This window comes from Cervus elaphus, chromosome 31 (assembly GCF_910594005.1).
Source record: "Cervus elaphus chromosome 31, mCerEla1.1, whole genome shotgun sequence".
In the NCBI taxonomy this organism is placed as follows: Eukaryota; Metazoa; Chordata; class Mammalia; order Artiodactyla; family Cervidae; genus Cervus; species Cervus elaphus.
The window spans coordinates 3248122-3274814 of record NC_057845.1 but is presented as its reverse complement, the minus strand read 5'-3'; the positions used below and the strand labels follow the sequence as shown (position 1 = coordinate 3274814).

General features: G+C 44.6%; 1 protein-coding gene across 1 annotated transcript; it reads right to left on the bottom strand.

The window, feature by feature from the left end:
• Positions 1 to 354: 354 nt before the first annotated feature.
• SMIM34 (small integral membrane protein 34) lies at positions 355 to 922 on the bottom strand. The gene has a single exon (XM_043893177.1). The coding sequence runs from the start codon at positions 824 to 826 to the stop codon at positions 392 to 394; it is 435 nt and encodes a 144-aa protein (XP_043749112.1). The 5' UTR covers positions 827 to 922; the 3' UTR covers positions 355 to 391.
• Between the last annotated feature and the right edge of the window lie 25771 nt (positions 923 to 26693).

The window sequence follows — 26693 nt, the reverse complement described above, 5'->3', positions numbered from 1 at the left end:
CTCTAGAAGTTGAATTTCATCCAAGGCATTTAGCTCCAAATTCAGCCTTCTTTCCATGACAAGAGGCTACCTTCACACATGCCCCAGGAGCCTACCAGATTCCTTTGAGAACACTGGATGTCCCATGTCCTTACCTGGAGCATAAAGTTTTCCAGTGAAGGGTGAGTAGGGCTGAAAGCCGCTACCCCTGCTCATCTCAGAGCATCAGGAAGCCTGAGCAGGAAACAGGATGCTGGCTTTTGGGCATACCCCCTGCACCTGTGGCTCAGTGATGCTCTTTCAGCCCCACTCAAGGGCTCGACTCATCTCTCAAGGTTCCAAGTAAGCCCAAAGCTGCTCCCTCAAGCAAAAAGTTTGAGCCTCAGCTGCAGAGGCCTCCTTGCCTCGACTTTCAAGGGATCTCTTGGATTTCAGTGTAGGGGCTGTTGTTCCCACCCTTTGTCTCCAGGCTGGCCTGGTTGGGCTGCAGGACAGCTCTGTTGCTAATGGTCAGTGAAGAGCATCTGGCTGCCTTGCTCTGGAGCCCTTTCTTTTCAAGTCCAAATGTCAGGTTTGAGTAATAAATGTCTTCCAAAGACTTTTCATTCTTTCTGAGTATGTTGCTGGCCAATCGGAAAAGGAAAATCACCCCATAGATGCCAAAGATGGCGAGGATATACCAAGCGGCGCTGGTCCCATCCGGAAGCTTCAGGGCCCTGGTGGAGTTGCTGCTGTTTCTTCCCTCCGTGTGGTCCCCTAGCAGGTGCCCCAGGACGGGGCCGGCTTGGGTCTGGTTGGGGGCTCCCCAATCCCCTAAGAAACAGAGACGTCTGCGTGAGACCCACATTCTGGGCTGAAGGCTGCCTGGCCAAGCCACTGGCAGTGTGTTCACGTCAGTGGGGAAATGGGACTGCTGAAAGAGGCTTTAAGCTCAATAGGTAGAATCCTAACAACATACATGTCAATATATTAAAAAAAAATTTTTTTAATTGGAGCATCATTGCTTTACAACATTGTGTTCATTTCTGCCGTACAATTAAGCGAATCAGCTGTATGCATACATACATCCCCTTCCTCTTGAACCTTCCTCCCACCCCCGCCAGCCCATCTCTTAGGTCATCACAGAGGCTGAGCTGAGCTCCCTGTGCCAAACAGCATCTTCGCAGTTCAGTTCAGTTCAGTTGCTCAATCTTGTCTGACTCTGCGACCCCATAGACTGCAGCGCTATTTTACTATATTTACTATTTTACACATAGTAGCGTATATATTTGTCAATCCTAATCTCCCAGTTCTCCCCACCCTCTCCTTCCTCCAGTGTGTCCACAGGTCAGTTCTTTATGTCTGTATCTCTATTCCTGCCCTGCAAATAGGCTGATCTGTATTATTGTTTAGAGTTCAGAACATCAAGTTCTTGAAAAGGAGACACAACATCATAATGATATCCATTTTCCCTAAGATAGTCTATACAAATTAACATGACTGCAATAAAAACATCAATAGGATTTCTTTGTGAAATAAACAAGCTATGCGTACTGAAAAAGCAACTGTCAAGACTAATTAGGAGACCTCTGAAAGGAAGAGTTGAAATGAGTGGAAATTAGTCTAGCAAGAAATTTAAAACCAGCCAGCCAGAAAAATAAGTTTACTATTTTTTCGAATGAACAAGTGCTTTATTTGCCCAGAGTCCAGCTGGGGCTTACTGGGCTTTGCAAATGGCATGAGGGGCTCTTCCAAATCAGGTGCAACTTTTCCCTGAAAAGTCTTCCCTGTAAAACTACAATAACTAAAACAGTGCGACAAGATACATAGACTGGCAAACCAAACAGAGTAAAACATCAATAGAGCGGGAGTTGGAATTTGGTAGATAAAGAGGCGTTGTGATCAGGAGAGAAAAGATGGAATTTTCAGTAAGTAGCATTAAAACAAGATAATAACGAATCCACATCTCTCACCTCATCTCTCTAACCCAAAACAGTCCAGATAAATGAAAGATTTTAATATTAAAAATAATTTAAAGGTTTTAATATTAAAAACTATTTAAAACACTAGAAAATAACATGGTAGATTTTTCCCCCCTTATCATCTCTTGGGGGTTTCCTGTGTAGCTCAGTTGGTAAAGCATCTGCCCACAGTGTGGGAGACCTGGGTTCAATTCCTAGGTAGGGAAGTCCCCCTGGAGAAGGAGATGGCAGCCCACTCCAGTATTCTTACCTGGAGAATCCCACGGACAGAAGAGCCTGGTGGGCTATAGCTTATGGGATCGCAAGAGTCAGACAAAACTTAGCACTATGCTTATCATCTCAGAGTGGGATATCCCTTTCTAAGCATAACACAAAAAGTCAGAGGTGGAAAAAAAGAAGAAAGAAAATGTTAAATCCAATTACACAAAAAATGTTTAAGTGATGGCATACAAAAGACAAATGACAAACTAGAAAAAAATAGATATTTATGCCAGTGAACTTCTTAATAAGCTTCAGTTCTATAAGAAAAAGTATAAAACCTCAGTACAAAACTATGCAAAGGATATGGACAATTAGTTCAGGAAAAGAAATGGACCTTAAACATAAGAAAAACTTCTCAGTAACACTCATAATAAGAGAAATGTAAATTAAAACTCCAGCAAGGTAATATTTTGTTATTTGTCAGGTCTGCAAACTCATGGTGTCTCAGGAGACAGTCTAGGTATGTCCGCAGGCCTGTCGGGCTTTTGCTTAATGACTGCTGAGGGTGTAAATTTACACAACCAATATGGAGGGCACATTGACAAGATCTATTGACATTAGTAACACGCTTACCTTTGACCCGGTGATTCTACCTGTAGAAATTTACCCTAAAAATATGCCAGAACAAGTCCAAAACAATGTATATTTACAATTAGTCCTTGTAGCACTCTTATGATGACTAATGTTTAAGAGCAGTCTGAACAGACTCAGCTGGGAGATGGTTTAATCCATTTTGGAAATTCCATGCAGCAGGATACAATGCATCCAGAAAAAGTAACAAAGAGCTTGCTTGGTGCTAAATCTTTACAGATGAAAAAGATCCTACATATAAAGTGCGGTGTGCTATTTGCTTGAAACTTTTGAGCATATTTATAATACCTCTGGGAGAATACAGAAGGAATTGGTATCTTGGGTTTCCCATGGGGAAGAGAACTGGGGGAAGGAGGTGTACATTTCACCGATGTCCTTTTGTACATTTTGTACCATGTGTATTTATTTTCAAAAAGAAATTAATTTAAAAATGGAAGAGTACAAGTGGGCACTTTTCTGGTCTCCTTGGTGAAGTGCCCCTGGGTAAAGACACTGTGTGCCCTTCTAAGACCAGAAGATTAAGATCTTAATTGCTGTTTACCTCAAAACTGTTTTCTCTACTAGGAGAGCTGGTGAAAATGCAATGATAAAAAGTCAGAGAAGTAGTACCTAATCCTGTGAGACATTTTCCAGCTGAGTTTTCTAGGTTCACATTTTCATTTCTTGCTCTATGTGCATATAGACATGTCCAGACATGTCAGGATAAATCCTATCACCTGTTGAGCAGCTCAAAGGTGCTGCATTAAGTGTTTTCTATTTAATATCTGCTTGTTAATTCACTTTGCTAACGCAAAGCTCAAGGAGACCAGTATTCTTTTTTTATTATTAACTGTTGAATGAGTGAATGATCTTATTACTTTGAGATTAAGGGAGAAACCATTTAAAAATAACTGTGCAAACCACATGTGACAAAGTCCAAATTAACAGATTTCATTATATAAAATTGGTCAGTCATAAGAAACAGTACAGTGATCAGGAATTTTCCTACCGCTGTTGATAACATAGTTTGAGAACTTAAATAAGGAAGAGAAAAATGTTCCCATCATTATTAAAAACAAATAAACCCAACAACAACATCATAAACTTTAATTAGGGTAAGAGAACTTGCTTAAACTTGGAATACATGGATAAACTCATAGACCTTTCTGTGAATTGTTGCAGAATGATGTGCTATGTTCAAATATATATAAAATAAAGCCAAGAACAACAGAGCATAAAATTATTTGAAAACCAGTCCATTTGTCACATGAAAGATTTTCACTATTTTAGTTAGGGCAGTACATTGTTCTTTACCTTTTTAAAAAAATATAGAAGAATAAGTTAGATGGTATCTTCTATATCCTGTAGAAGAGACCAAGCTTTTTATCTGTGTTGTTTTGAACATCTAAATCAATAATGTGAAACATGTAAGAAATTCTAGAACTGCTCATCCTTGTGTCAGAGCCGAATACTCACATTCCATGAAGTGGTGTTTTTCTTGACCCTTAGGGAGGCAAGTTTAAACATCTGCCATGGAAAGAGGGCAACTTCTTTTTGCTAAGGATCACAGTCTTTCCAAAGTCAACACTGAGGTTTCAAGAGCAGAGAGTAACTTGATATCCAAAGACTCTTAGGGCAGCACCTAATAGAAGTTTAGCAGAGAGAAGCTGGACTCGTTTTCTCTCATCCAATGAATCAGAGAATCAAAAGTTGACCTGTCTTCTGTTGGCACAGAATAAAAAACACCTCCTGCTGCTGGCTTGTTGAGAAGATCCAAAGCACAAGAAGTGTTTAAGCACACACTAGTACCAAGGACACGGCAGCTCCTGCAGGTCCCATCTGGGGCGGCGGGGCAGGAAGCTCTCCGAGGCTGGCTTATAGCCTGGATGGTTCCTGAAATTCCCTGTTCTGCACCTGTGGCAGGCGTGCTCATAGTCAGGTGTGGCAGGGACCCATTGTCAAGGGCTAGAGGAAGTCACCAGCTTCCTCTTGGACTGTCCTGGATGCAGAAACCCAGACAGGAAGGAGTCTGTGCAGGAAGACAGAGCTGAGGGCCCTGGGTCCCCTCGGGGATCAGTGGGTGATGAACTCGTAAGCTAGGCCATGAGGAATGGGGCTGCTCTTTCCCACACCCCTGAGCCGTGGACCACATTGGAATTAAAGTTAATTAAACTGGAAAAGAGGAGAAGTGTCTGGGAGAAATGGGAACACTGGGAGGAAAGGTCAGAAGACTTGGGCAGGTTCACTGTTCCTGAATCCTCACTAATGTGGCCCTGATCTGCCTAACTCCTGAGGCTCGCTGGTTTTTAAGATGTAATTTGATCACATTTTCATCAATAAGGGACTAGATAAGTCAGTTTAGAAATAAGCCATAGAACCCAGCAATTCCACTTCTAGGTGCATATTCAGGATAAACATAAATGTACATCCAGACAGAAAAACTTGCATATGAACAGGCACTGCAACATGATTCAAAATAGCTAAAAAGTGGAAACTATCCAAATGTCCAACTAGTGAACAGGAAAATAAAATTTGATCTATATGTACCATGGAGTATTATTTGGCAATAAAAAGGAAAGAAGTACTGATACAGGCTACAACATCAATGAACCTTGAAATTACTGTGCTAAGTGAAGGAAAACAGCTGCAAAGGACAAGTTATATGAATCCGTGCATATGAAATGTTAAGAACAGGCAAATCTATAAAGGAAGAAAGTAGATTAGTGGTTGCCTTGGGTTGATGTAGGGGACTGGGGCATGATAACTAAGGGATATAAAGCTTCTTTTGGGGTGATAAAAGTGTTTTATAATTGATTGTAGTGATATTGTGAAAATCTGTAAACATACTAAAATTCATTGAACTATGGACTTTAAGTGGGTGAATTTTGTGGGATATGAATTGCATTTTAATAATATAATATAGGTAAACAATGGAATACTATGCATCTGTGAAACAGGATGAGGAAGCTATTTGTGTTGTTGTTGTTGTTTAGTCACTAAATTATATCTGACTTTTTGAGATCCCCATGGACTGTAGCCTGCCAGGATCCTCTGTCCATGGGATTCTCCAGGCAAGAAAACTGGAGTGGGTTGCCATTTCCTCCTCCAGGTGATCTTCCTGGCCTGGGAATCGAACCTGCATCTCCTGCGTCTCCTGCAAGCGTAGGCAGGTTTTTTTTTTTTTTTTTTTTTACCACTGAGTCACCTGGGAAGCTGAATCACTCCAAGATGTTTTGTTGAATGAAAACAGCCAAGAAGGGAGTATGTTACCATCTATGTAAAAAAGTAGGAGGAAAAATCGTGCAGATTTTTTTTTGCTCATATGGGCATTGAAGAGCCCCTTTAAGGATGCCTGAGAAAGTAAGAGAAGGAACTTGTGGAGCTGAGAACTGACTAGAGGGAGGGCAGTTTGGGAAGGAGAATTCTTACTATATATTTCTTATGAATATAAAGAAGTTTAGGGGGCACAAGTGGGAAAGAATCCTGCCAATGCAGGAGACCTGGGTTCGATCCCTGGGCTAGGAAGAGCCCCTGGCAACCTACTTCAGTGTTTCTTGCCTGGAGAATTCCATGAACAGAGGAGACTGGCAGGCTACAGTCCATGGGGTCACAAAGAGTCAGACACGACTGACTGACTAAGCACACACACGCATTTCCTGACTGTGTTAAACACACCCATTCAGGTACATCTGAGGCTTCCTCATCGCTCAGTTGGTAAAAGAATCCGCCTGCAATGCGGGAGACTCTGGTTCAATTCCTGGGCCAGGAAGATCCCCTGGAGAAGGGATAGGTCCCCAGTCCAGTATTCTTGGGCTTCCCTGGTGGCTCAGCTGGTAAAGAGTCCACCTCCAATGCGGGAGATCCTGGGTTCGATCCCTGGGTTGGGAAGATCCCCTGGAGAAGGGAAAGGCTACCCACTCCAGTAATCTAGCCTGGAATCCCATCGAGATTATAGTCGAGAATCCCATCGATTATACAGTCCATGGGATAGCAAAGAATCGGACAGGACCGAGAGACTTTCGCTTCACTTCATGTAAATCTTGGTCAAAGTTCTGCTCTTGCTGTCCTGGTTGTGGGATGCCTGGACACTGGCACCTCTGACTTTGCCCCAGAGTTAAGGGTTTTCAACACCGACCGTGAGAGGTGAGAAGGGGCTGGAGATCCTTCATGATCAAAGGCTAATGGCAGCGACTAGGGATGTAAGTCAGCGCTCTGGTCCCCGATGCGCACTTGTGTAACCCTGGGCAAGTCCCCACCCACCCTGTAGATTTCTCACCTGCAAGATGGAGAATCAGCAGGATCTATACCCTCTGATCCCAGGGAGACAGGGAGGAAGCCCGGGGCATAGGGAAAAGTTACTCCTCCTGGAGGTGTCTGAACAGGAAGGCTGCCAGCTCCGGCCATCTGGGGACAGGGAGGACACATCCAGGCAGCTGGAGCCCAAGAGGTGGAGGCTTGGGAGCATGCGTCAGCTGGGAAGTCAGAAGTTTCAGCAGGATGTCGGCGTGGGATGTGGGGAGAAATGAGCTCTGGAAAAATAGGGGAGGTGCAAGGAAAGGGGGGCTTTGGTCTCATCCATGCCATCAAGGGGCACTGACATTAGGAAAGAGCTCTGTGCCAGGTGATTCATTGGAAAAGACCCTGATGCTGGGAAAGATTGAAGGCAGGAGGAGAAGGGGACAACAGAGAATGAGATGGTTGGACGGCATCACCAACTCGATGGACATGAGTCTGAACAAACTCCGGGAGATGGTGAAGGACAGGGAGGCCTGGCGTGCTGCAGTCCAGGGGGTCGCAGAGAGCTGGACACGACTGAGAGACTGAACAGCAGCAAGGCACTTTCCTCCTGAGTCCCTCTCTTAGAACCCCTGAGAGGCAGGAGTACCACCCAGAGCCTTGCCTGATGTTACAGAGCTTCCAGGTGCCAGAGCTGGGCAGTCTGGCACCAAAGGAGCTCTCCTTCCACACCCTGAGTCTCACCTTTAAGCTGGACCCAGAGTCCCAAGAATTCTCCTGATTGCTTGCCGTATAGGTTGAATTGTAGATGGTCCCTGCTGAGACATAACCATGACCTTGAAGCCCTCCCATAGTGAGCTGAAATTAAATTATGATGTTAAAAGTCAAGGTAATGTATATCCTTCAGTAAAGGTGACTAGAGGGGGCAGAAAGGGGGCTCTAAAGTGCTGGCCATGTCCTGGTTTCAGGGGTTTATTCAATTTGGGACACTTCTTAGAACTGGGTTCACTTTTCAGTATGTATGGTATGTTGTTGTTCAGTCGTTAAGTCGTGTCTGCCTCTTTGCAACCCCATGGACTGCAGCATGCCAAGCTTCCCTGTCCATCACCAACTCCCAGAGTTTGCTCAAACTCACGTCCATGTTTGTTATACTTCATTGCAAACCTCACCTTGCTGTTTAACACGGAAAGCCCTGATAGGCGATGGGAAAATAAAGTTGAAGGTTTTGAAGGTTTATCTAGAAAAATGCAAATGCTGTTTTTAAAAAAGGCTTCTATATTCTATCATGGCTGTGGGCACATGATACCATCTAAGCAAAAGTGCCCTGTGCCTGAGGGCAGGGGGCATGGTCAACATCACAGTCACAGGGTCTGGGCAGTGTTTGTCGTTCCCAAATGCTTACATAACAGCAAAACATACCGCCACATGGGCCAAGAATTTCTGTCCCTCCTGGGTCTGTCAACTCTGGCCTTCTGGTTCAGTCTAGACCAATACCAACCTCAAGGCAATCAAGTGAAACCACTCACCCAGTAAATGTTTGTCTGAGCTACAGATCTGGGGAGAAGGACCCCAATACGCTCTAAATCCTTGACATTAGAACCTGAACTCTCCCAGGGGGCCATGACTTTTAATTTTTGTCACTCACAGAGCCCGTCAGCTCAGAGGATGGCTAAATTAGGAGCCAACGTGTCCGTGATGTGTATTTGACTCCCCAAAATAAAAGAAAAAGAAAACAAACCAAGGCTTTTGCATTTCAGGGGACCAGAGGAGCATTTTTAAAGTGTCATTAAATAAGTGCCTATATCCACACTTGACCTTCTTTCTGAGGAGTATTTTCTGACGGTTGGAGGAAGAGCCTGCCAACCAGTTCTGACACCCAGCACCACCAGAGGACATTAAAACTGATGCCCGAGTCCAACAGCCAAGAACACAGATTCCAGACGTGTCTGCCTTTGCAGGGGGTACAGCCTCCCAGAGAACTTTAAAAAGATGTTTTGCGTGTTTCTAAAACATCTTGAATGTATAGGTCACTCCTGCATTTCCTTTCACCTTCACTGATGTCTTCTAGCATGCAGGTCACTGCTGTGTCCAGGGAGAGGCAGAGATGAACTCAGAGCCTTCAGAATTGGAGGACCCAGGTTCTAGACGGGGCTTTGTCACTTACTAACTGAGAGACTTTGGGCAAGTTGCTTCATTGCCCTGAACCTGGGTTTTAAACAAAGGATGATAAATTGTGATGCCATGAGGGACTCCAAGGGGCCAATACAGTCCCATCTCATCTTCTCCCAGTTAATTCCTTCAGCCCTCAACTGCTTGGTTCACAGCAACTCCCATATTTCTTTCCCTCTTAAGGCCTCCCAGGTTGACCAGGAGTCCCAGGAACTTTGTCCAGAGTAGGGAGAAGGCAGCCTGACTTCCTCCACCAAGCCCGGAGGACCCGGAAACATCCTCTGCTGTTGTTGCCTCCAGCTGCCACATGGCGCCGCTGTTGAACACAGTCCTGGCCTAGTCACAGAAGACGACGAGCAAGTCTTAAAAGACTTAAAATAAATGAACCCAAGGGATTTCCCGGTGGTCCAATGGCTAAGACCTTGGGCTCTTAATGCAAGGGGGCCTGGGTTTGATCTCTGGTCAGGGAAACTGTAATAGAATCTATATGCCCCAACTAAGAGTTCACATGTGCTGAGTCACTTCCATCGTGTCCGACTCTTTGTGACCCCATGAGCTATAGCCTGCCAGGCTCCTCTGTCCATGGGATTCTCCAGGCAAGAATACTGGAGTGGGTTGCCATTTCCTTCTCCAGGGGAATCTTCCCAACCCAGGGATTGAACCCATGTCTCCTGCATTGGCAGGAGGATTCTTTACCATTGAGCCACCTGGGAAGCCCTACGGCTGGGCTTACTGCAAACACACCCTACGGCTCTGTCCATGGGATTCTCCAGGCAAGAATACTGGAGTGTGTTGCCGTTTCCTTCTCCAGGGAAGAGTTCACATGCTGCAGCAAAAAAAGGATCTGAAAAAAAAAAAAAAGGATCTGTCATGCGGCAAATCGCACACCAGAAAACTGAGACTTAGGACTGCTCTCCTCTGCTCCCACCCTTGTTCCCCAGCTTCAGGCCTGCGGAGGTCAGACACCACCGTCACAGCCGAGAGAAGCAGCCGCAGAGCAGCGACGGGAGGAAGAAGGCCGCCCCGCGTTCCCACCGCAGCGCTCCTGCCACTGCAGCCTGGGCTGGAGCCGGGGAGCCCCAGCCTGAGGGCGAGCTCAGAGTTTTCACTGTGACACGAGACTGCACATCGTAATTACTGAATCAAGACCGTTTCCCCAACCTGAACACAGGGCGGGGAAATCAAACCCCATGCTGCATTAGAGCTCACAGAGAAAAATTAAAGAAGGAAATAGGACAAATAAAAAAATGAAAACACATTAACAACAAAGAAGCATGATCTAAAACCAGATAATAAACCAAGATCAAATATATCTGTCCTATCTATAAATTACAGATGGAAAAAAATGGATCAACACAAACAATAGCCAATTATATTCCTATTCAGAAATACAAAAGGTCTTTGTTTGTTTTTATTTTTTATTTCATCAAACAGATAATTAGCACTTTCTACGTGCTAGGTGTGTTTGCAGTCAGCTTCCAATTATTAGCTAATCTAAATCATTTTTAGATCGAAAGACAAAGAATGGGCATAGAAACACAAAGAAAATGCAAATGTAAAGAAAGCAGAAATATCCCTGTTCATATCATTTGTATTGAATGCAATGTACACAGTTGTGTAAATTTACTAATAAGTGTTGGTGAGGATGTGGAGAAAAGGAAAACTTTGTGAACTGCTATGGAAAACAGTTTGGAACAGTATATCATGTTGTGCCATGGTTGGATGGCATCACTGACTCAATGGACATGAGTTTGGGTGGGCTCTGGGAGTTGGTGTTGGACAGGGATGTCTGGTGTGCTGCGGTTCATGAGGTCACAAAGAGTTGGACACGCTGAGCTACTGAACTGACTGAACTGAACACCTGAAACTTACATAGTGCTGTATGTCAATTATACCTGAATAAAGCTGGAAAGAGAAAAAGACATCAGGCCCATGGACTGCAGCCCGCCAGGCCTCCCTGTCCATCACAAACTCCGGGAGCTTGCTCAAACTCATGTCCATTGAGTCAGTGATGCCATCCAACTATCTCATCCTCTGTCGTCCCCTTCTCCTCCCACCTGCAATCTTTCCCAGCACCAGAGTCTTTTCAAATGAGTCAGTTTTTTTGCATCAGATGGCTGAAGTATTGTAGCTTCAGCTTCAGCATCATTCCTTCCAATGAATATTCAGGACTGATTTCCTTTAGGATTGACTGGTTGGATCTCCTTGCAGTCCAAGGGACTCGCAAGAGTCTTCTCCAAAACCACAGTTGAGAGACATCAATTCTTCAGCGCTCAGCTTTCTTTATGGTCCAATTCTCACATCTGTTCCTAACTACTGGAAAAAACCATAGCTTTGACTATACCCTTGTCAGTAAAGTAATATCTCTGTGTTTGTTTTTATTTTTTAGATTTTGACATTTTGATTTCTTTTGAATACAAGTAACTTTTTGCAACTTAGGAGGCAGATCAAACTAAGGCAGTCCAGTCCTCTAGAGATCCAGGCCAATTCTTAAAATCTTCAGCAGAATGACATCATAATACAAGGTGCTAACAAGAGGATTATAAACTCTAAATAATAACCATTCATCTACATTTTTTCCTTAGGAAACAGCCAAAAGTCTAGTCCATAAATGTATGATATAAGAACATCTTGATCTACACAGGACAGAATGATCCAAATAATATGCTGGCCAACCTATCAGTGAGCCAGATCAGAGCAGGCCAAGGATTGGTGAACAGAGAAAAGTGTTTACATTTTGAAAATTTGCTCTGAGGTTTAAAAAACTGCTGGTTGTTGTTAATAAGAAACCAAGTAGAAAATATTATAGATGCACCACACTGATATTTGACTGTGCTAAGGTCTTCCACTGAAGCACAAAGTTAGAGTATGGAGATAAGACACTTAGATATTTTCAAAATAAATTACTTAGTAATAAGAAATCTGACATATTTATACAGAAAAACTTGTCAGGAGATTTTGCCAGGGCCAGGAAATGAAAAATAGAGAATGCCCTAATGACAGTTACTTGTGAGTTAGTTAACATCTTTTTAGGATGGACCCACAAAATCTGGCTGCTGTTTTGTTAAACATCTGCAAACTGGAGAACTCCTTAGCCCTCAGGCATCGTTTCTGCTCAATGTCTTAAGCCTGGGCTCGGTTCCATCTGCAACTCGTTTCTTTAGGGCTGGGGTGGGTGCTAGTCATCAAAATCTGGCACCTCATCGTAGGAGTGTCCCCAGTATCCTTTGGATGCATAGTAGGCGATGTGCAGGTGGTAAAATCCTGGCAGGAACACCAGGATGCCAACGATCAGGACAGGAACGGCAGGTCTGCTCCCTTTGCCGATACAGCCTCCAAGCAGGAGGGCGTCTATGATGATAAGAAAGGCACCAATCAAAAACAGCACTGTAATCCATTTTGAGTTTATTTTTGTGTATGGTGTTAGAAAGTGTCCTAGTTTCATTCTTTTACACGTGGTTGACCAGTTTTCCCAGCACCACTTGTTAAAGAGGTTGTCTTTTTCCATTGTATATTCTTGCCTCCTTTGTTGAAAATAAGGTGTCCATAGGTTCGTGGATTTATCTCTGGGCTTTCTATTCTGTTCCATTGATCTATATTTCTGTCTTTGTGCCAGTACCATACTGTCTTGATGACTGTGGCTTTGTAGTATAGTCTGAAGTCAGGCAGGTTGATTCCTCCAGTTCCCTACTTCTTTCTCAAGATTACTTTGGCTATTTGAGGTTTTTTGTATTTCCATACAAATTGTGAAATTATTTGTTCTAGTTCTGTGAAAAATACCATTGGTAGCTTGATAGGGATTGCATTGAATCTACAGATTGCTTTGGGTAGTATAGTCATTTTGACAATATTGATTCTTCCAATCCATGAACACGGTATATTTCTCCATCTGTTTGTTTCTTCTTTGATTTCTTTCATCAGTGTTTTATAGTTTTCTATGTATAGGCCTTTTGTTTCTTTAGGTAGATATACTCCTAAGTATTTTATTCTTTTTGTTGCAATGGTGAATGGTATTGTTTCCTTAATTTCTCTTTCTGTTTTCTCATTGTTAGTGTATAGGGATGCAAGGGATTTCTGTGTGTTAATTTTATATCCTACAACTTTACTATATTCATTGATTAGATCTAAATGTAAGACCAGAAACTATAAAACTCCTAGAGGAGAACATAGGCAAAACACTCTCTGACATAAATCACAGCAGGCTCCTCTATGACCCACCTCCCAGAATATTGGAAACAAAAGCAAAAATAAACAAATGGGACCTAATTAAACTTAAAAGCTTTTGCACAACAAAGGAAACTATAAGCAAGGTGAAAAGACAGCCCTCAGAATGGGAGAAAATAATAGCAAATGAAGCAACAGACAAAGGATTAATCTCAAAAATATACAAGCAACTCCTGCAGCTCAATTCCAGAAAAATAAGTGATCCAATCAAAAAATGGGCCAAAGAACTAAACAGACATTTCTCCAAAGAAGACATACAGATGGCTAACAAACACATGAAAAGATGCTCAACATCACTCATTATCAGAGAAATGCAAATCAAAACCACAATGAGGTACCATTACACGCCAGTCAGGATGGCTGCTATCCAAAAGTCTACAAGCAATAAATGCTGGAGAGGGTGTGGAGGAAAGGGAACCCTCTTACACTGTTGGTGGGAATGCAAACTAGTACAGCCGCTATGGAGAACAGTGTGGAGATTTCTTTAAAAACTGGAATTAGAACTGCCATATGACCCAGCAATCCCACTTCTGGGCATACACACTGAGGAAACCAGATCTGAAAGAGACACGTGCACCCCAATGTTCTTCGCAGCACTGTTTATAATAGCCAGGACACGGAAGCAACCTAGATGCCCATCAGCAGACGAATGGATAAGGAAGCTGTGGTACATATACACCATGGAATATTACTCAGCCATTAAAAAGAATTCATTTGAATCAGTTCTAATGAGATGTATGAAACTGGAGCCCATTATACAGAGTGAAGTAAGCCAGAAAGATAAAGACCAATACAGCATACTAATGCATATATATGGAATTTAGAAAGATGGTAATGATAACCCTATATGCAAAACAGAAAAAGAGACACAGATGTACAGAACAGACTTTTGGACTCTGTGGGAGAAGGCGAGGGTGGGATGTTTAGAGAGAACAGCATCGAAACATGTATATTATCAAGGGTGAAACAGATCACCAGCCCAGGTTGGATGCATGAGACAAGTGCTTGGGGATGGTGCACTGGGAAGACCCAGAGGGATCAGGTGGACAGGGAGGCAGGAGGGGGGATCGGGATGGGGGACACATGTAAATCCATGGCTGATTCATGTCAATGTATGACAAAAACCACTACAATATTGTAAAGTAATTAGCCTCCAACTAATAAAAATAAATGGAAAAGAAAAAAAAAATAGCACTGTAGCAAGTGCAATGGCCTTATATGGGATCTTAGGCGGGCTTTTCTTAAACTGAAAGTCAATGTAGCCATCGTCTGTACTAGAGAGTCTTGAATATTTCACTTTGCTACTGGGAATTCCAGTAGCCAGGTTGATATGAGACAGTACCACAACACACTGACTCAGCTGGAGAAGTCCCATGGACAGAGGAGCCTGGCAGGTTACAGTCCATGGGGTTGCAAAGAGTGCAACGTGACTGAAGTGGCTGAGCATGAACACACTGCTTCACCCTGAGCGTGAAAGGAGCCGTTTCCCTTTCCAGGTGACTTCTTCAGTGGATTCCCAGCCAAGATGCCGTGCACTGACAGCTCGCTCATGGTGTTTTTTAATATGCTGTCTCGGTTGGTCATAGCTTTTCTTCCAAGGAGCAAGTGTCTTTTAGTTTCATGGCTGCAGTCACTGTCTGCAGTGATTTTGGGGCCCCCCAAAATAAAGTCTGCCACTGTTTCCATTGTTTCCCCATTTATGTGCCATGAAGTGATGGGACCAGACTCCATGATCTTTGTTTTTTTAATGCTGAGTTTTAAGCCAGCTTTTTCACTCTCCTCTTTCACTTTCATCAAGAGGCTCTTTAGTTCCTCTTCGCTTTCTGCCATAAGGATGGTGTCATCTGCATACCTGACATTATTGATATTTCTCCTGGAAATTTTGATTCTAGTTTGTGCTTCATCCAGCTTGGCATTTCACATGATGTACTGTGCATACATAGTCTGCCTGCAATGCAGGAGATCTGGGTTGGAAAAATCCCTTGGAGAAGGGGATGGCAACCCACCCCAGTATTCTTGCCTGGAGAATCCCATGGACAGAGGAGCATTGTGGGCTACAGTCTATGGGATCACAAAGAGTCGGACATAACTGAGATACTAACACACACACACTCTGCATGTAAGTTAAATAAGCAAGGTGACAATATATAGCCTTGACATACTCCTTTCCAATCACCCATTATCACCACTGCCATTTAATATTGTGCTGGAAGAATTACTCAATTCAATTAGACAAGAGGTACTAAAACTGGAAAAGAGAAGACAAAAAATTATCATTGATTGTATGATTGGAAAAATAAAAAGAATCAATTGCAAAACTGTTAGAAATAGGAGGATAATTCAGTAAACTGAGTGGGCACAAGATAAATTCTAAAAAAATTAATATCTAAGAATCTATGTTATCAGCAATAACTTTGTAAATACACCTGAAGAAAAGATTCTACTTACAATTGGAACCAAAAAAGATAAAACACCCATGAATAGAATGAATGCAGAAGATTCATACAGACAAAATCTTTGAAAAGAGGGACAAAAAGGAAGATTTAACTAAATGCAAATATTGCTTATCCTTAGAAAGACTGACTTGTGTGAAGATGACAATTCTTTTCCAATTCATCTGTTGTTGTTTTTGTTGTTGTTGTTCAGTCACTAAGTGGTGTCTGACTCCTTGCAACTCCATGAACTGCAGCATGTCAGACTTCCCTGTCCTTCACTGTCTCCCTGAGTTTGCTCAAACTCACGTCCATTGAGTTGGTGATGCCATCTAACCATCTCATCCTCTGTCAGCCTCTTCTCGTGCCTTCAATCTTTCCCAGCATCAGGGTCTTTCCTAATGAGTCACCTCTTCTGTAGATTTAGTATAATCCCAACAAAATATCAATGGACATTTCTGATTTTTTGTTGTTCTCATTGCATTTTCCAGAACTACACTGAATGCCAAGTTTTCGGAGTCCTTACTCCATTTGTTAATGATCTTTTTCTTCTCTCTTCCTTTCCAATGATATATTTCAAGTTTTCACGCCCATCATTTTTTCAGCACCAATGAATAGAATTTCAGCTTTTTGACCTGAAAAATCACAGCAAAACCTCAGCAAAGTCTAAAGGAGCAAACGTTCCTTCTTCCCGTGCAATTGGAAAGAACAGCAGAGAGCATCCTTCATCCTCAACACACAAACTTGCAGGGATCATTGCAACAAAGGAACAGGTGAATCACCTGGATTCTCAAAGTTGCCTCTGTGCCCTGAGAAAAGTAAACTCGATTTCCCAAAGGCTGTCATTCAAGCTGGTCATTTTACTTAACTTATGTCGACATTGGCGAAGATAAAAATGGATAACTGTTTCCTCAAAAGCATCACTATAAGCACTGTTATCTTTCTTTCTTTGGATTTCCTCTTCTTCCACCTGAAGCATAAGGTAAATAAATCCACGAAATTTCCTATTTAAACAAAGACTTTGAGAGCCTTGCTCCATTCAAATTCACACAGGTAAGTTAAGGCTAAATTTTATACAGAAAATTGAGCATGCAAGCATAGCCAATAATTTTCTAGGGGAAAAAAAAGTAATGAAACATCCCCGCACGATGTTAAAGCATATTGTGGGCGTGCATGCTAAGTTGTTTCACTCGTGTCTGACTCTTTGTGACCCCATGAACTATAGCCCGCCAGGCTCCTCTATCCATGGGATTATCCAGGCAAGAATACTGGAGTGGGTTGCCAGGCCCTTCTCCAGGGGATCTTCCTGACCCAGGGATCGAACCCACACTTCATTATGTCTCCTGCATTGCAGGCATGTTCCTTACCATGTCTGCCACCTGGGAAACCAAAATAAATTGTAAAACCACAGAAATTGAAAGTGCTTGATTCTAGCACATAAAACAGGCAGACAGATGAGTGGAACAGAAGAAATTCCAGAAACAGACTCAAAAAACTTTCAGGAAAAGAGTATAAAATAAAGAGGACATTTCAGACCAGTTGTCTCATAAATGCATGGGACAACTGGGTCAACATCTGGGAAGGAGTAAAATTGGATCTCTACTTTAGTATATCAAAATAAATTCCAGATGGAGCTAAATTATGATTTTTAAAAAGAAAGCTATAAAAGAGCTGGAACAAACATGGGAGATTTATTTTTGTAATCCCAGATTGTGGCAATCTTTCCAAGCATGACACAAAAGTCAAAATTCACAAAAGACAAGACTGATAAATCCAACTACATAAGAATTGAAAATTTCTTTGTGGCAAAAAAACCAAAATACTATCAACCAAGTCAAGACAAAAAAATAAATGATAAACTTGGGGGAAGCATTAGCAACATACAGGGTAATATGTCAAACTTCTTAACATGTAAAAGGTTTCTAACATTAAAAACAGTTCAACAGAAAGATGGTCAAAGGACACAGACAGTTATGTCACAGAAAAATTGAAAAAAAGATTTAAAAATATGTAAAGAAAGAAAAACAAATGTGAATTACTTTTTTTTTCAAAGTCCCTAATGTGTATACATTTATTAATTAGTTAAGAAGACATAACACAGAGACTACAAATAACAAGACCATTGACCCAATTTCAGAGCCTGACATTTACAAACCATACCCAGGCAGAGTGGGTTGTCTGTACAGTTCTCTTAAGCTCCTTTGCGAATGACTTTTAAGTAGAAAGAATATACTCATTCTCACTTATAATAATATCGATGCAAATTCAAATTATAAAGTGATCTCATTTACCTCTGGTAGAAGTGGAAAGGGCTTCCCAGGGATTGCTGGTGGTAAAGAACCTGCCTACCAACGCCAGGAGACGTAAGAGATGCAGGTTCAGCCTCTGGATCAGGAAGATTCCTTGGAGGAGGGCATGGTAACCCACTGCAGTATTCTTGACTTGAGAATGCCACGGACAGGGGAGCCTGGCAGCTCATTGTGTTGCAAAGAGTTGGACACGACTGAAGTGACTTAGCACAGAGGAGAGTATAAAAACTCTTGTAAAATGGGTCTATCCACAGTGTGTTCACTACAGTGTACAAAACCGTCTGAATGGTGTCTGACTCCCAGCGACGGATCATAGAAGTCAGTTATTATTACTATCATTATTGAGGATAAGGGGCACTATTCACATTTTCTGACATAAAATTTATAAAATATAAAAAATATAAGTATAAAATTGTATAATCTTCTGACTACTCAGCCATCTTCTGGGAAGTTCGGGGGACTTAGGTGTGATCTGAGAGTATATCCAGGATATACGTGCAGGTCTGGTCATTGCAAGCAAGAGACTGGAAACCATCTAAATGTCCATCAAGAGAGGAGGATAAAAATGGTGTGGGTTGTGCTGTTGTACAGCAGAAATCAACACAATACAGTAAAGCAATTTCCTCCCAATTAAAAAAAAAAAAAAAGATGGTATGGAAATCCACACAATGGGATCCTGGTCAAGCATTAAAAGGAATGAGGCAGATGTTTGTGTGTGAAAGAGGGACAGCCTTCAACATCTTGATAAGTAGGAAGAAAAGAAGCAAGAGGCTGATGGCATGCTGTTCACCATTTGTATATAAAAGCTGGATATTCTCGTATATGCAAAGAATACTTCTGAAAAGACCTAAGAATCCTGTTATTGTCCTTTGGGCAGTTTCCTTTTAAGTGATTTTTTTTTTTTTTTTTTTTTTGCTAAGTGTCTATTACTGATTAAAAAGGCAAATCCATTTTTTTAAGAGTGAAGAACTTGCAATGAACGTATTAACTCATTACAGGAAAGCAGCCATTTCTGTGCTAAAGATGTTTGACATTCTAGCTTTCAAACATTTTAAAATCTAATGCCCTAGACATCCATCTCTGCGCTTGATTGCCATCTTCTTGTAGAAACGTCCCACTGTGTAAGAGAAACAGCCTGCCACGGGAGGGAGACTCAGAAGAGGGAGGAGAACTATGTGTGTGCAGGTTGCCCTGACTTTATTGCAACGGACCTTTGAAATGCAGTAATTCATTCTCCCTCTGACTTGGCACTGCCAGTAACTGCTGATTCAGTCGTTCAGTGTCAGCTCTCCTGACCTGACCACCGCTAGCCTTCCTCTGTCCAAGGGCGCTCCAGGAGGCCCTTGAGGACTCTGGACTCAGGGATTCTTGCGGGCCAGGGCTCCATGGTACTCCATGGACGCTCTGCCACCTTGCGCTCAGAGGCTGCTATAGCAACCAGACCATCCCCGGGGGCGGCCCGGAAAAGGATTCCCTGGGTGACCAGCTTGAGGGTTTTCAATAGAGGGCGCTAATGAGACGGCCCTGTTTACTGTGGGACCTGCTCCATGCTTTCTAGAACAATGGTTAGAAACGTGAATTTTGCACATGACGCGTACAAAAGCACTCAAAAAAATTGTGAAGTGCATAATTCAACAGTCATTGATTTTTTTAAAAAAATACAAATTCTGTTATTCCATGCTTAACAGACAAAACTTCTTCGAAGAACCGTGAAGGACGTTTAGCCCTGGTCTGACTCCATTTAACTCCAGAGAAAGCCCACCTGCCTCTCACCTGTGGCTCCTATATTTACCCGTTGCAGAATGTACCTCCTCGGGGCCATGTGGGGCCATATTACTGAGTATTGCCAAGTCATCAAAAACCACAGGGTGGGTCCAGAACAGGAGTCGGCATCCTTTTTTTTTTTTTCCTGTAAAGGGCCAGTTAATCAATAGTTTTGGATTTGTGATTCATGTGATCTTTGTCCCAAAGACACAATTCTGCCTCTGTAGCAAGCATGCCGTCTTAAGCAGTATGTAAATAAATATGTGGTTGTGTCACAATAAAACTTTGTTTATAAAAACAGGAATCCCCTGGCGGTCCAATGGTTAGGTGGTGGTGATGGTTTAGTTGATGAGATGCGTTGGACTCCTGGTACCCCATGGACCGTAGCCCTCTAAGCTCCTCTGTCCATGGGATTCTCCAGGCAAGAACACTGGACTGGGTTGCCATTTCCTCCTCCAGGGGTTCTTCCCAACCCAGGGATCGAAAGGGATCAAACCCATGTCTCCCACATCTCTTGCATCTGCTGCATTGAAGGCAGACTCTCTACCACTGAGCCGCCAGGGAAGCCTCCTGTGGTTAGGACTCAGTGCTTCCACAGCTGTGGCCTGGGTTCAGTCCCTGGTCAGGGAACTAAGATGTTATAAGCCATGCAGCACAGCCAAAAAACAAACAAACAAAAACTTCAAAACAGCGGGCAGGTCAGATTTGGCCTATAGGCCATACTTGGCCAAACCCTAGTCTAGAATGTTCCTCCCCATCCTCAAAATCCAATGTACCATGTCAGTGGTGTGAATTTTGTGGTCTGCTCTCCCATGGAGCTGAGCGTAGTCTGGCAGCGGGACACGCACAGGGTCAGTGCCCCATTAGCAAGTCCACTCTGGGTCTGTCCCAAGTGCAGTACGTCTTGACATCTTGTAACCTTTGTGAGCTGGAGTGCGTGACACCCTGAAGGCCTCAGTGCTTTTATAAGTCCCCAGAAATCAACTTGAAAAATACAGTCCTCAAACATCCTCATCCTCCTCTGGTTTCATCAAAAGACAAAATTCCCACACCTGCTTCAATTTCTCCCAAAGGTTCTGTGAACACGCGGGCACAGGGAAAACACACCTCCTACCTCATTTCCTCCAGGCACCACGTGGGGCCCCCTCCTTCCCTTTGATTTGACTGCAAGGTGATGTTTTGTTTTGTTTTATGATTTTCTGATGTGAAAGTATTAGTTGCTCAGGCCTGACTCATTTGCATCCCCATGGACTGTAGCCCGCCAGGCTCCTCTGTCTGTGAGAGTCTCCAGGCAAGAATACTGGAGTGGGTTGCCATTCTCTTCTCCAGAGGATCTTCCTGACCCAGGGATCGAACTCAGGTCCCCTGCATTGCAAGCAGATTCTTTACCATCTGAGCCACAAGCCACCATTGTTTTTACAGCCTTTACTGCATCTGTTACAGCATTGCTTGTTTTGTTTTGGTGTTTTGGCCCCGAGGCACGTGGGCTCTCAGCTCCCCAACCAGGACCGAACTTGCACGCCCTGCACTGGAAGGTGAAGTCTTAACCACTGGACCACCAGGGAAGTCCCGACCTCGGGACGCTTTTACTTCTCCCTGTCTTTTCCTCCTTTGGTACAGCATCAGCCTGGGTGTGTGTGTGGGGGTGTGTGTGTGTGCATGCACGCGCGCACCCTGACGTATGCACATGCCCTTAGCTACTGCTTGAATTCACACATCCCCAACAGGGAGGGGGTCAGTCCTGCCAGCTCTCAAAGGGTTGCTTAACATGCACATGCCCTTAGCTACTCCTTGAATTCACACATCCCTAACAGGGAGGGGGGCAGTCCTGCAAGCTCTCAAGGGGTTGCTTAACAGCTGAAACTTTGGACTTTTTCTTTTCTTCTCTCTTTTTTTTTTTCCTGTTGGCCACAAATATCAGAAAGTCCACCATTTACTTTAGTAAAGCAGGCAGGGAGTTTGACCTAGTATATATCCAACATGGAGCCCTGGAAGGCAGCCTCTGACATCCAAGGAGTAGTCCCCATGTGGAGAAGGCAATGGCACCCCACTCCAGTACTCTTACCTGGAAAATCCCATGGATGGAGAAGCCTGGTGGGCTACAGTCCATGGGGTCACTAGGAGTCGGACATGACTGAGCGACTTCACTTCCACTTTTCACTTTCCTGCATTGGAGAAGGCAATGGCAACCCACTCCAGTGTTCTTGCCTGAAGAATCCCAGGGACGGGGGCGCCTGGTGGGCTGCCGTCTATGGGGTCGCACAGAGTCGGACACGACTGAAGTGACTTAGCAGCAGCAGCAGCAGTCCCCATGGGTCAGTTTACATTTTAGCCCAAACAATCAATCTCACCTCCGAGTCCCTGCGTGAGGCAGCCCGTGTGAGGACTGACAGGCCAGTCGCCTTCCCAGAAGAGACAGGCACTCTGTCGTGCAGTTCTGGCTGCCGCGTGCTGTTAATACCTCCTGGTTTTCTCAGTCTCTTTTCCCATTTTCACCTTTTTCAGTTCTTCAACACCTGCTTAACCACTTCTTCCCATTAATTTCTCTGCCAAAACAAACAGTGGGGTTTCTCTCTTCCTCATCGGACCCTGACTGATCAGACACAAACAAGTGATGAGGCCCGTGGTGGAGGAAGGAAAATACGCAGTGAGGACATCACTGGAGAAAAATCACACCTGCATTTATAGCAGCACCTTTCAGGGGGTGAAAACAGGTGATACTGACATATACTGAGAGTTTATTATGTGCTAGGCACTGTCTACACCCATGGCCGAGAATCACCGTGAAAGTGCAAGGCGAAAGTGTTAGTTGCTCAGTCGTGTCTGACTGTTTGCGATCCCATGGACTGTAGCTCACCAGGCTCTTCTGTCCATGGGATTCTCCAGGCAAGGATGGGTAGCCATTCCCTTCTCCAGGGGATCTTCCCGACCCAGGGGTCAAACCCGAGTCTCCTGCATTGCAGGCAGATTCTTTACCATCTGAGCCACCAGGGAAGCCCAGAATCACTGTAGTGAATTGAGTAAAATCCATGTCTACCCAGAATCTCAAAATATGCCCCTATTTTGAAATCGGGTCATTACAGGTGTAATTAAGGTAAGGAACTAAATGAGATCATCTTGGAAGAGGGTGGTGTCCGTATAGGAAGAGAAGGGAACGCACAGAGCAGAAGGCCAACAGAGACAGAGACAGAGGCTGGAGTGATGTGACCATAAGCCAAGCGGGCACCAGCACTGCAGGAGTCAGGAATGGTCCTCCCCAAGAGCCCCAGAGGGAGCAGGGCCCTACTGACACCCAGATTTTGGACTCTGGACTCTAGAACCATGAGAGGATACATTTATGTTGTTTCAAGTGGCCATTGTTCATGGCAGCCACAGGAAGTTAATACGATGGTTCACTGAATTCTCCCAGGAAAGCTATCTTTAAAAAGCAGTGAGGAGGACTCCCCTGGCTGTCCAGTGGCTAAGACTCTGTGCTTCCACTGCAGGGGCTGTGGGTTCAATCCCTGGTCAGGGGACTAAGGTCCCGCATGCTTCGCAGTGCAGACAAAAACATAAAAAGTTAATTAATTTGCGAAGAGCCATCTAATTGGAAAAGGCCCTGATGTGGGGAAAGATTGAGGGCAGGAGGAGAAGGGGACGACAGAGGATGAGAAGGTTGGATGGCATCATCGACACAATGGACATGAGTTTAAGCAAACTCCGGGAGTTGGTGAAGGACAGGGAGGCCTGGCGTGCTGCAGTCCATGGGGTCACAAAGAGCTGGACACAACGGAGCAACTAAACAACAACAAAGTTTTTTTTTTTTTTTTTTCTAAACAACAACAAAGTTTTAAAAAGCAGTTAGCAGGCCTGGGTTCCTTTCTATGGATCTCCTGGACTGTCACCAAAGAAGCCACATTCTCCATTCTTTGTGCTTCCTTAAGGTCTTTCATTGCCAGCTTACCCCAGAGCCCTTCTCATCCTGGGGGAAGCCCCCTGCCCCGTCCCCAGGGTGAGCCCAGCCCCCAGACCCAGCCTCCTCCCACTCCCTCCTGGTTTGTACTCTGAGAGGAGCTGCTTCCGGGGACTGTGGGGAGTGAGAGGACAATGCCCAGTGGGGGGGGGGGGGGGTGGGCGAGCAGTGGGGGGTCCTAGACAAGCAGCCACTTTCCCCGTTCCCCTCCCCCCACTGTGAGAGTGTCTGAACCAGGTCACCTGGGTGACTGGTACCCAAATTTGCTCAGCATCTTCACTGAAGACCAGTGGCCACAGGCCTGGACCATTAAAGGGTCTTAGGTCTGGGTGAGAGGTGGTTTCAAAGGGCTGGAAAAGACAATAAAGAGATGGTTGGAGAGGAGGAGGGGGTGAGCAGATTCTAGCACCAAGGAAGGGAGAAGTGGGTCTTAGTGGCTCCTCAGGATTCTGGGCCCCCAGGCCCCTGCTCAGAAGGCCCTTCCAGAGGCTTGCTTCTGTCTCTCTCCCTCTTGTTTCATAATAATGACCACAGTGGATCTTTCCCGCTGAACTTGATGAGTGAGTAGACGTCTAGCTTCCTGTGGATGTATAAAAGCCCACCTGGAGGACCTCAGCGGGCCCCAAGCTTGCACCCAATCTGGCTCCAGGAGCTCAGGGCATTGAGAAATTCTCAAGGTGTCCACAAGGGGGCAGCCACACCCAGAGTGCTTTCCTCCAAGACCAGCAGACAAAACCCAGCATCTCTGGAAATAACTGGGGTACCTGTGGCCTTAAATAGACACAACCAAGGAAGCCGAGGGCCCAGTCACTCTAACTCCCTGACTCCTTTTTGCACTTGCATTTGGATTTATATATCCAAGGAATCAGTTAAAGAATTGACCAGTTTACCCATTAATCCATCCTTCACTTTCGGTACGTTTCTTCTGTTCTCAAATCCTCATAGCCTTTGGTTACCTCCCTTAAACTGATTTGGCATTTACGTCTCATTTTTTTTCAACATTTGTGTGCCCAGAGCGAAGCCATCTACTGAAGTGGATTTAAGACCTGGTGTCCCCCTGGAGAGAGTCATGCCATTAACCTGCTCTCCGCACAACCTTGCCTGGAGATTCAAAGACTGTAGAATCCATAACAATTTTCTCTGTCTGTCAGTTTACTTCTAATTCTTGTGATGGCTGCTATTGAATTACTATAGTATCCTCAGGGGAGGCCGAAGTTCAGAGCCAGTGCAAAGATAACATTTCAAGTCATATTATGAGAATTTGCAATTGCCTTCTTTGGGACTCAGTCTGCTTTTTTTTTAATGTCCCAACCCGCATGCTGGACTATCTTCTGCCTTGTCTAAGCAGACCTCTAGGTATACTGTACAGATGGTATTGGGGTTGCTTTTGAGAGTAAATTGTCTCATTTTGCTAAATGATATCTCATAAAAAAATGATCGAGTAGAATTAGTGTGTATTAAAGAATAAAGTCAGAGGCCCCTCGTTCCTTCCCCACCTCACAGGCTCCTAGGAGCCCTTGACTGGTCAGCGAGGCAGAAGTTAAGGAAGCACACGTCCTGCTGGCTTTGTCCTTCTGGCAACCAGTGACCTTGGGTGTGTCCTTGAAGTTCGCTGAGGCTGTTTCCCCAGCATGGAAGTGAGAGTTGTGGTCCAGTTAACCCTCAGGGAGCTTGTTCTCCGAGGCCAGCTGTCCAGTGAACCGCACGTCTTACCTAACGTGGAGCCACTCGCCCAGCCAGACTGGGCGCGTCCCGCTGAGGTGAGGTGCCCAGCTACTCTTTGAATTGGCCAGTGCAGCCCAGCTCCCAGTCCATCCTCAGTCCTGTAGGAGGCTCACAAGCTTAAACTGTCTGCTCACAGAGTGGGTCCCCTGCTCCAGGGCAAACTCCACAAGCGGTTCTGAGTCTACAGAGCAAAGCTGGAGTTCATGCCCTCTCCTATACCAAAGAGTGGAGAAGGAAATGGCACCCACTCCAGTATGCTTACCTGGAGAATGCCACGGACAGAGGAGCCTGGCAGGTTACAGTCTGTGGGGTCACAAGAGTTGGACACGACTTAGCAACTAAACCACCATCATATACCAAGGAGAGTGCAGGGCCTGGCATGCAAATGGGAGGTGTCAGTGAAGCCAGCCCGATGCCGTGTCCCCATTATGGGGACTGGGCTCCAAGTGTCTGTGGCCGGGACGGCACCTCGTCAGCTGCCGCCAGTGATCCTGCCCGCTTCTGCCGCCCGTGACCCTGCCCGCCTCTGCCACCAGGGCGGGCAGCCCGGCAGAGGCGGGATCGTCTCCTTACTCAGCTTTCTACCAAGTGTGGTGTGGGGCTGGCCTGGGGCTATTCTTCCTCCTCAAAGCAGAGGTTGTACGTCAGTGGGTCTTTGAGCAGAATTCAGTTCAAGGGCACATTTTGTTTGGCCTACAAATTTTTTAAAAAATTGAATTAGTCGCCAATCTTTAAAAATCAGGAGATTTCAAATGAATATCCAGATTTCCAGCTTCTCTTCAAAACCAGCAAGTCCACCTAGACTCTGCCCAAAAATCGTACACAAAGCTATAATTCAAAAAGACCCACTCACCCCTGTGTTCATAGCAGCTCCGTTCACATGAGCCAAGACACCGAAACCACCTGAACGTCCACCAACCAATGAGCAGATGGAGATGAGGCCCATCTGCACAGCAGGGCACCGCTCAGCCACTCCACGCGGCGGCACGGAGGCACCCAGAGACCTTCACACTGCCCGGGGTCAGGAGGAGAAGGACAAAGCCTCTGTGACGTCACTTACTATATGAAATCTAAAATACGACAGAAACAGAAGCAGACTCGCAGATGTCGG

Coding starts and splice junctions, on each gene's coding strand:
- SMIM34 (XM_043893177.1), bottom strand. CDS start 826: ATGTGGGTCTCACGCAGACGTCTCTGTTTCTTAGGGGATTGGGGAGCC.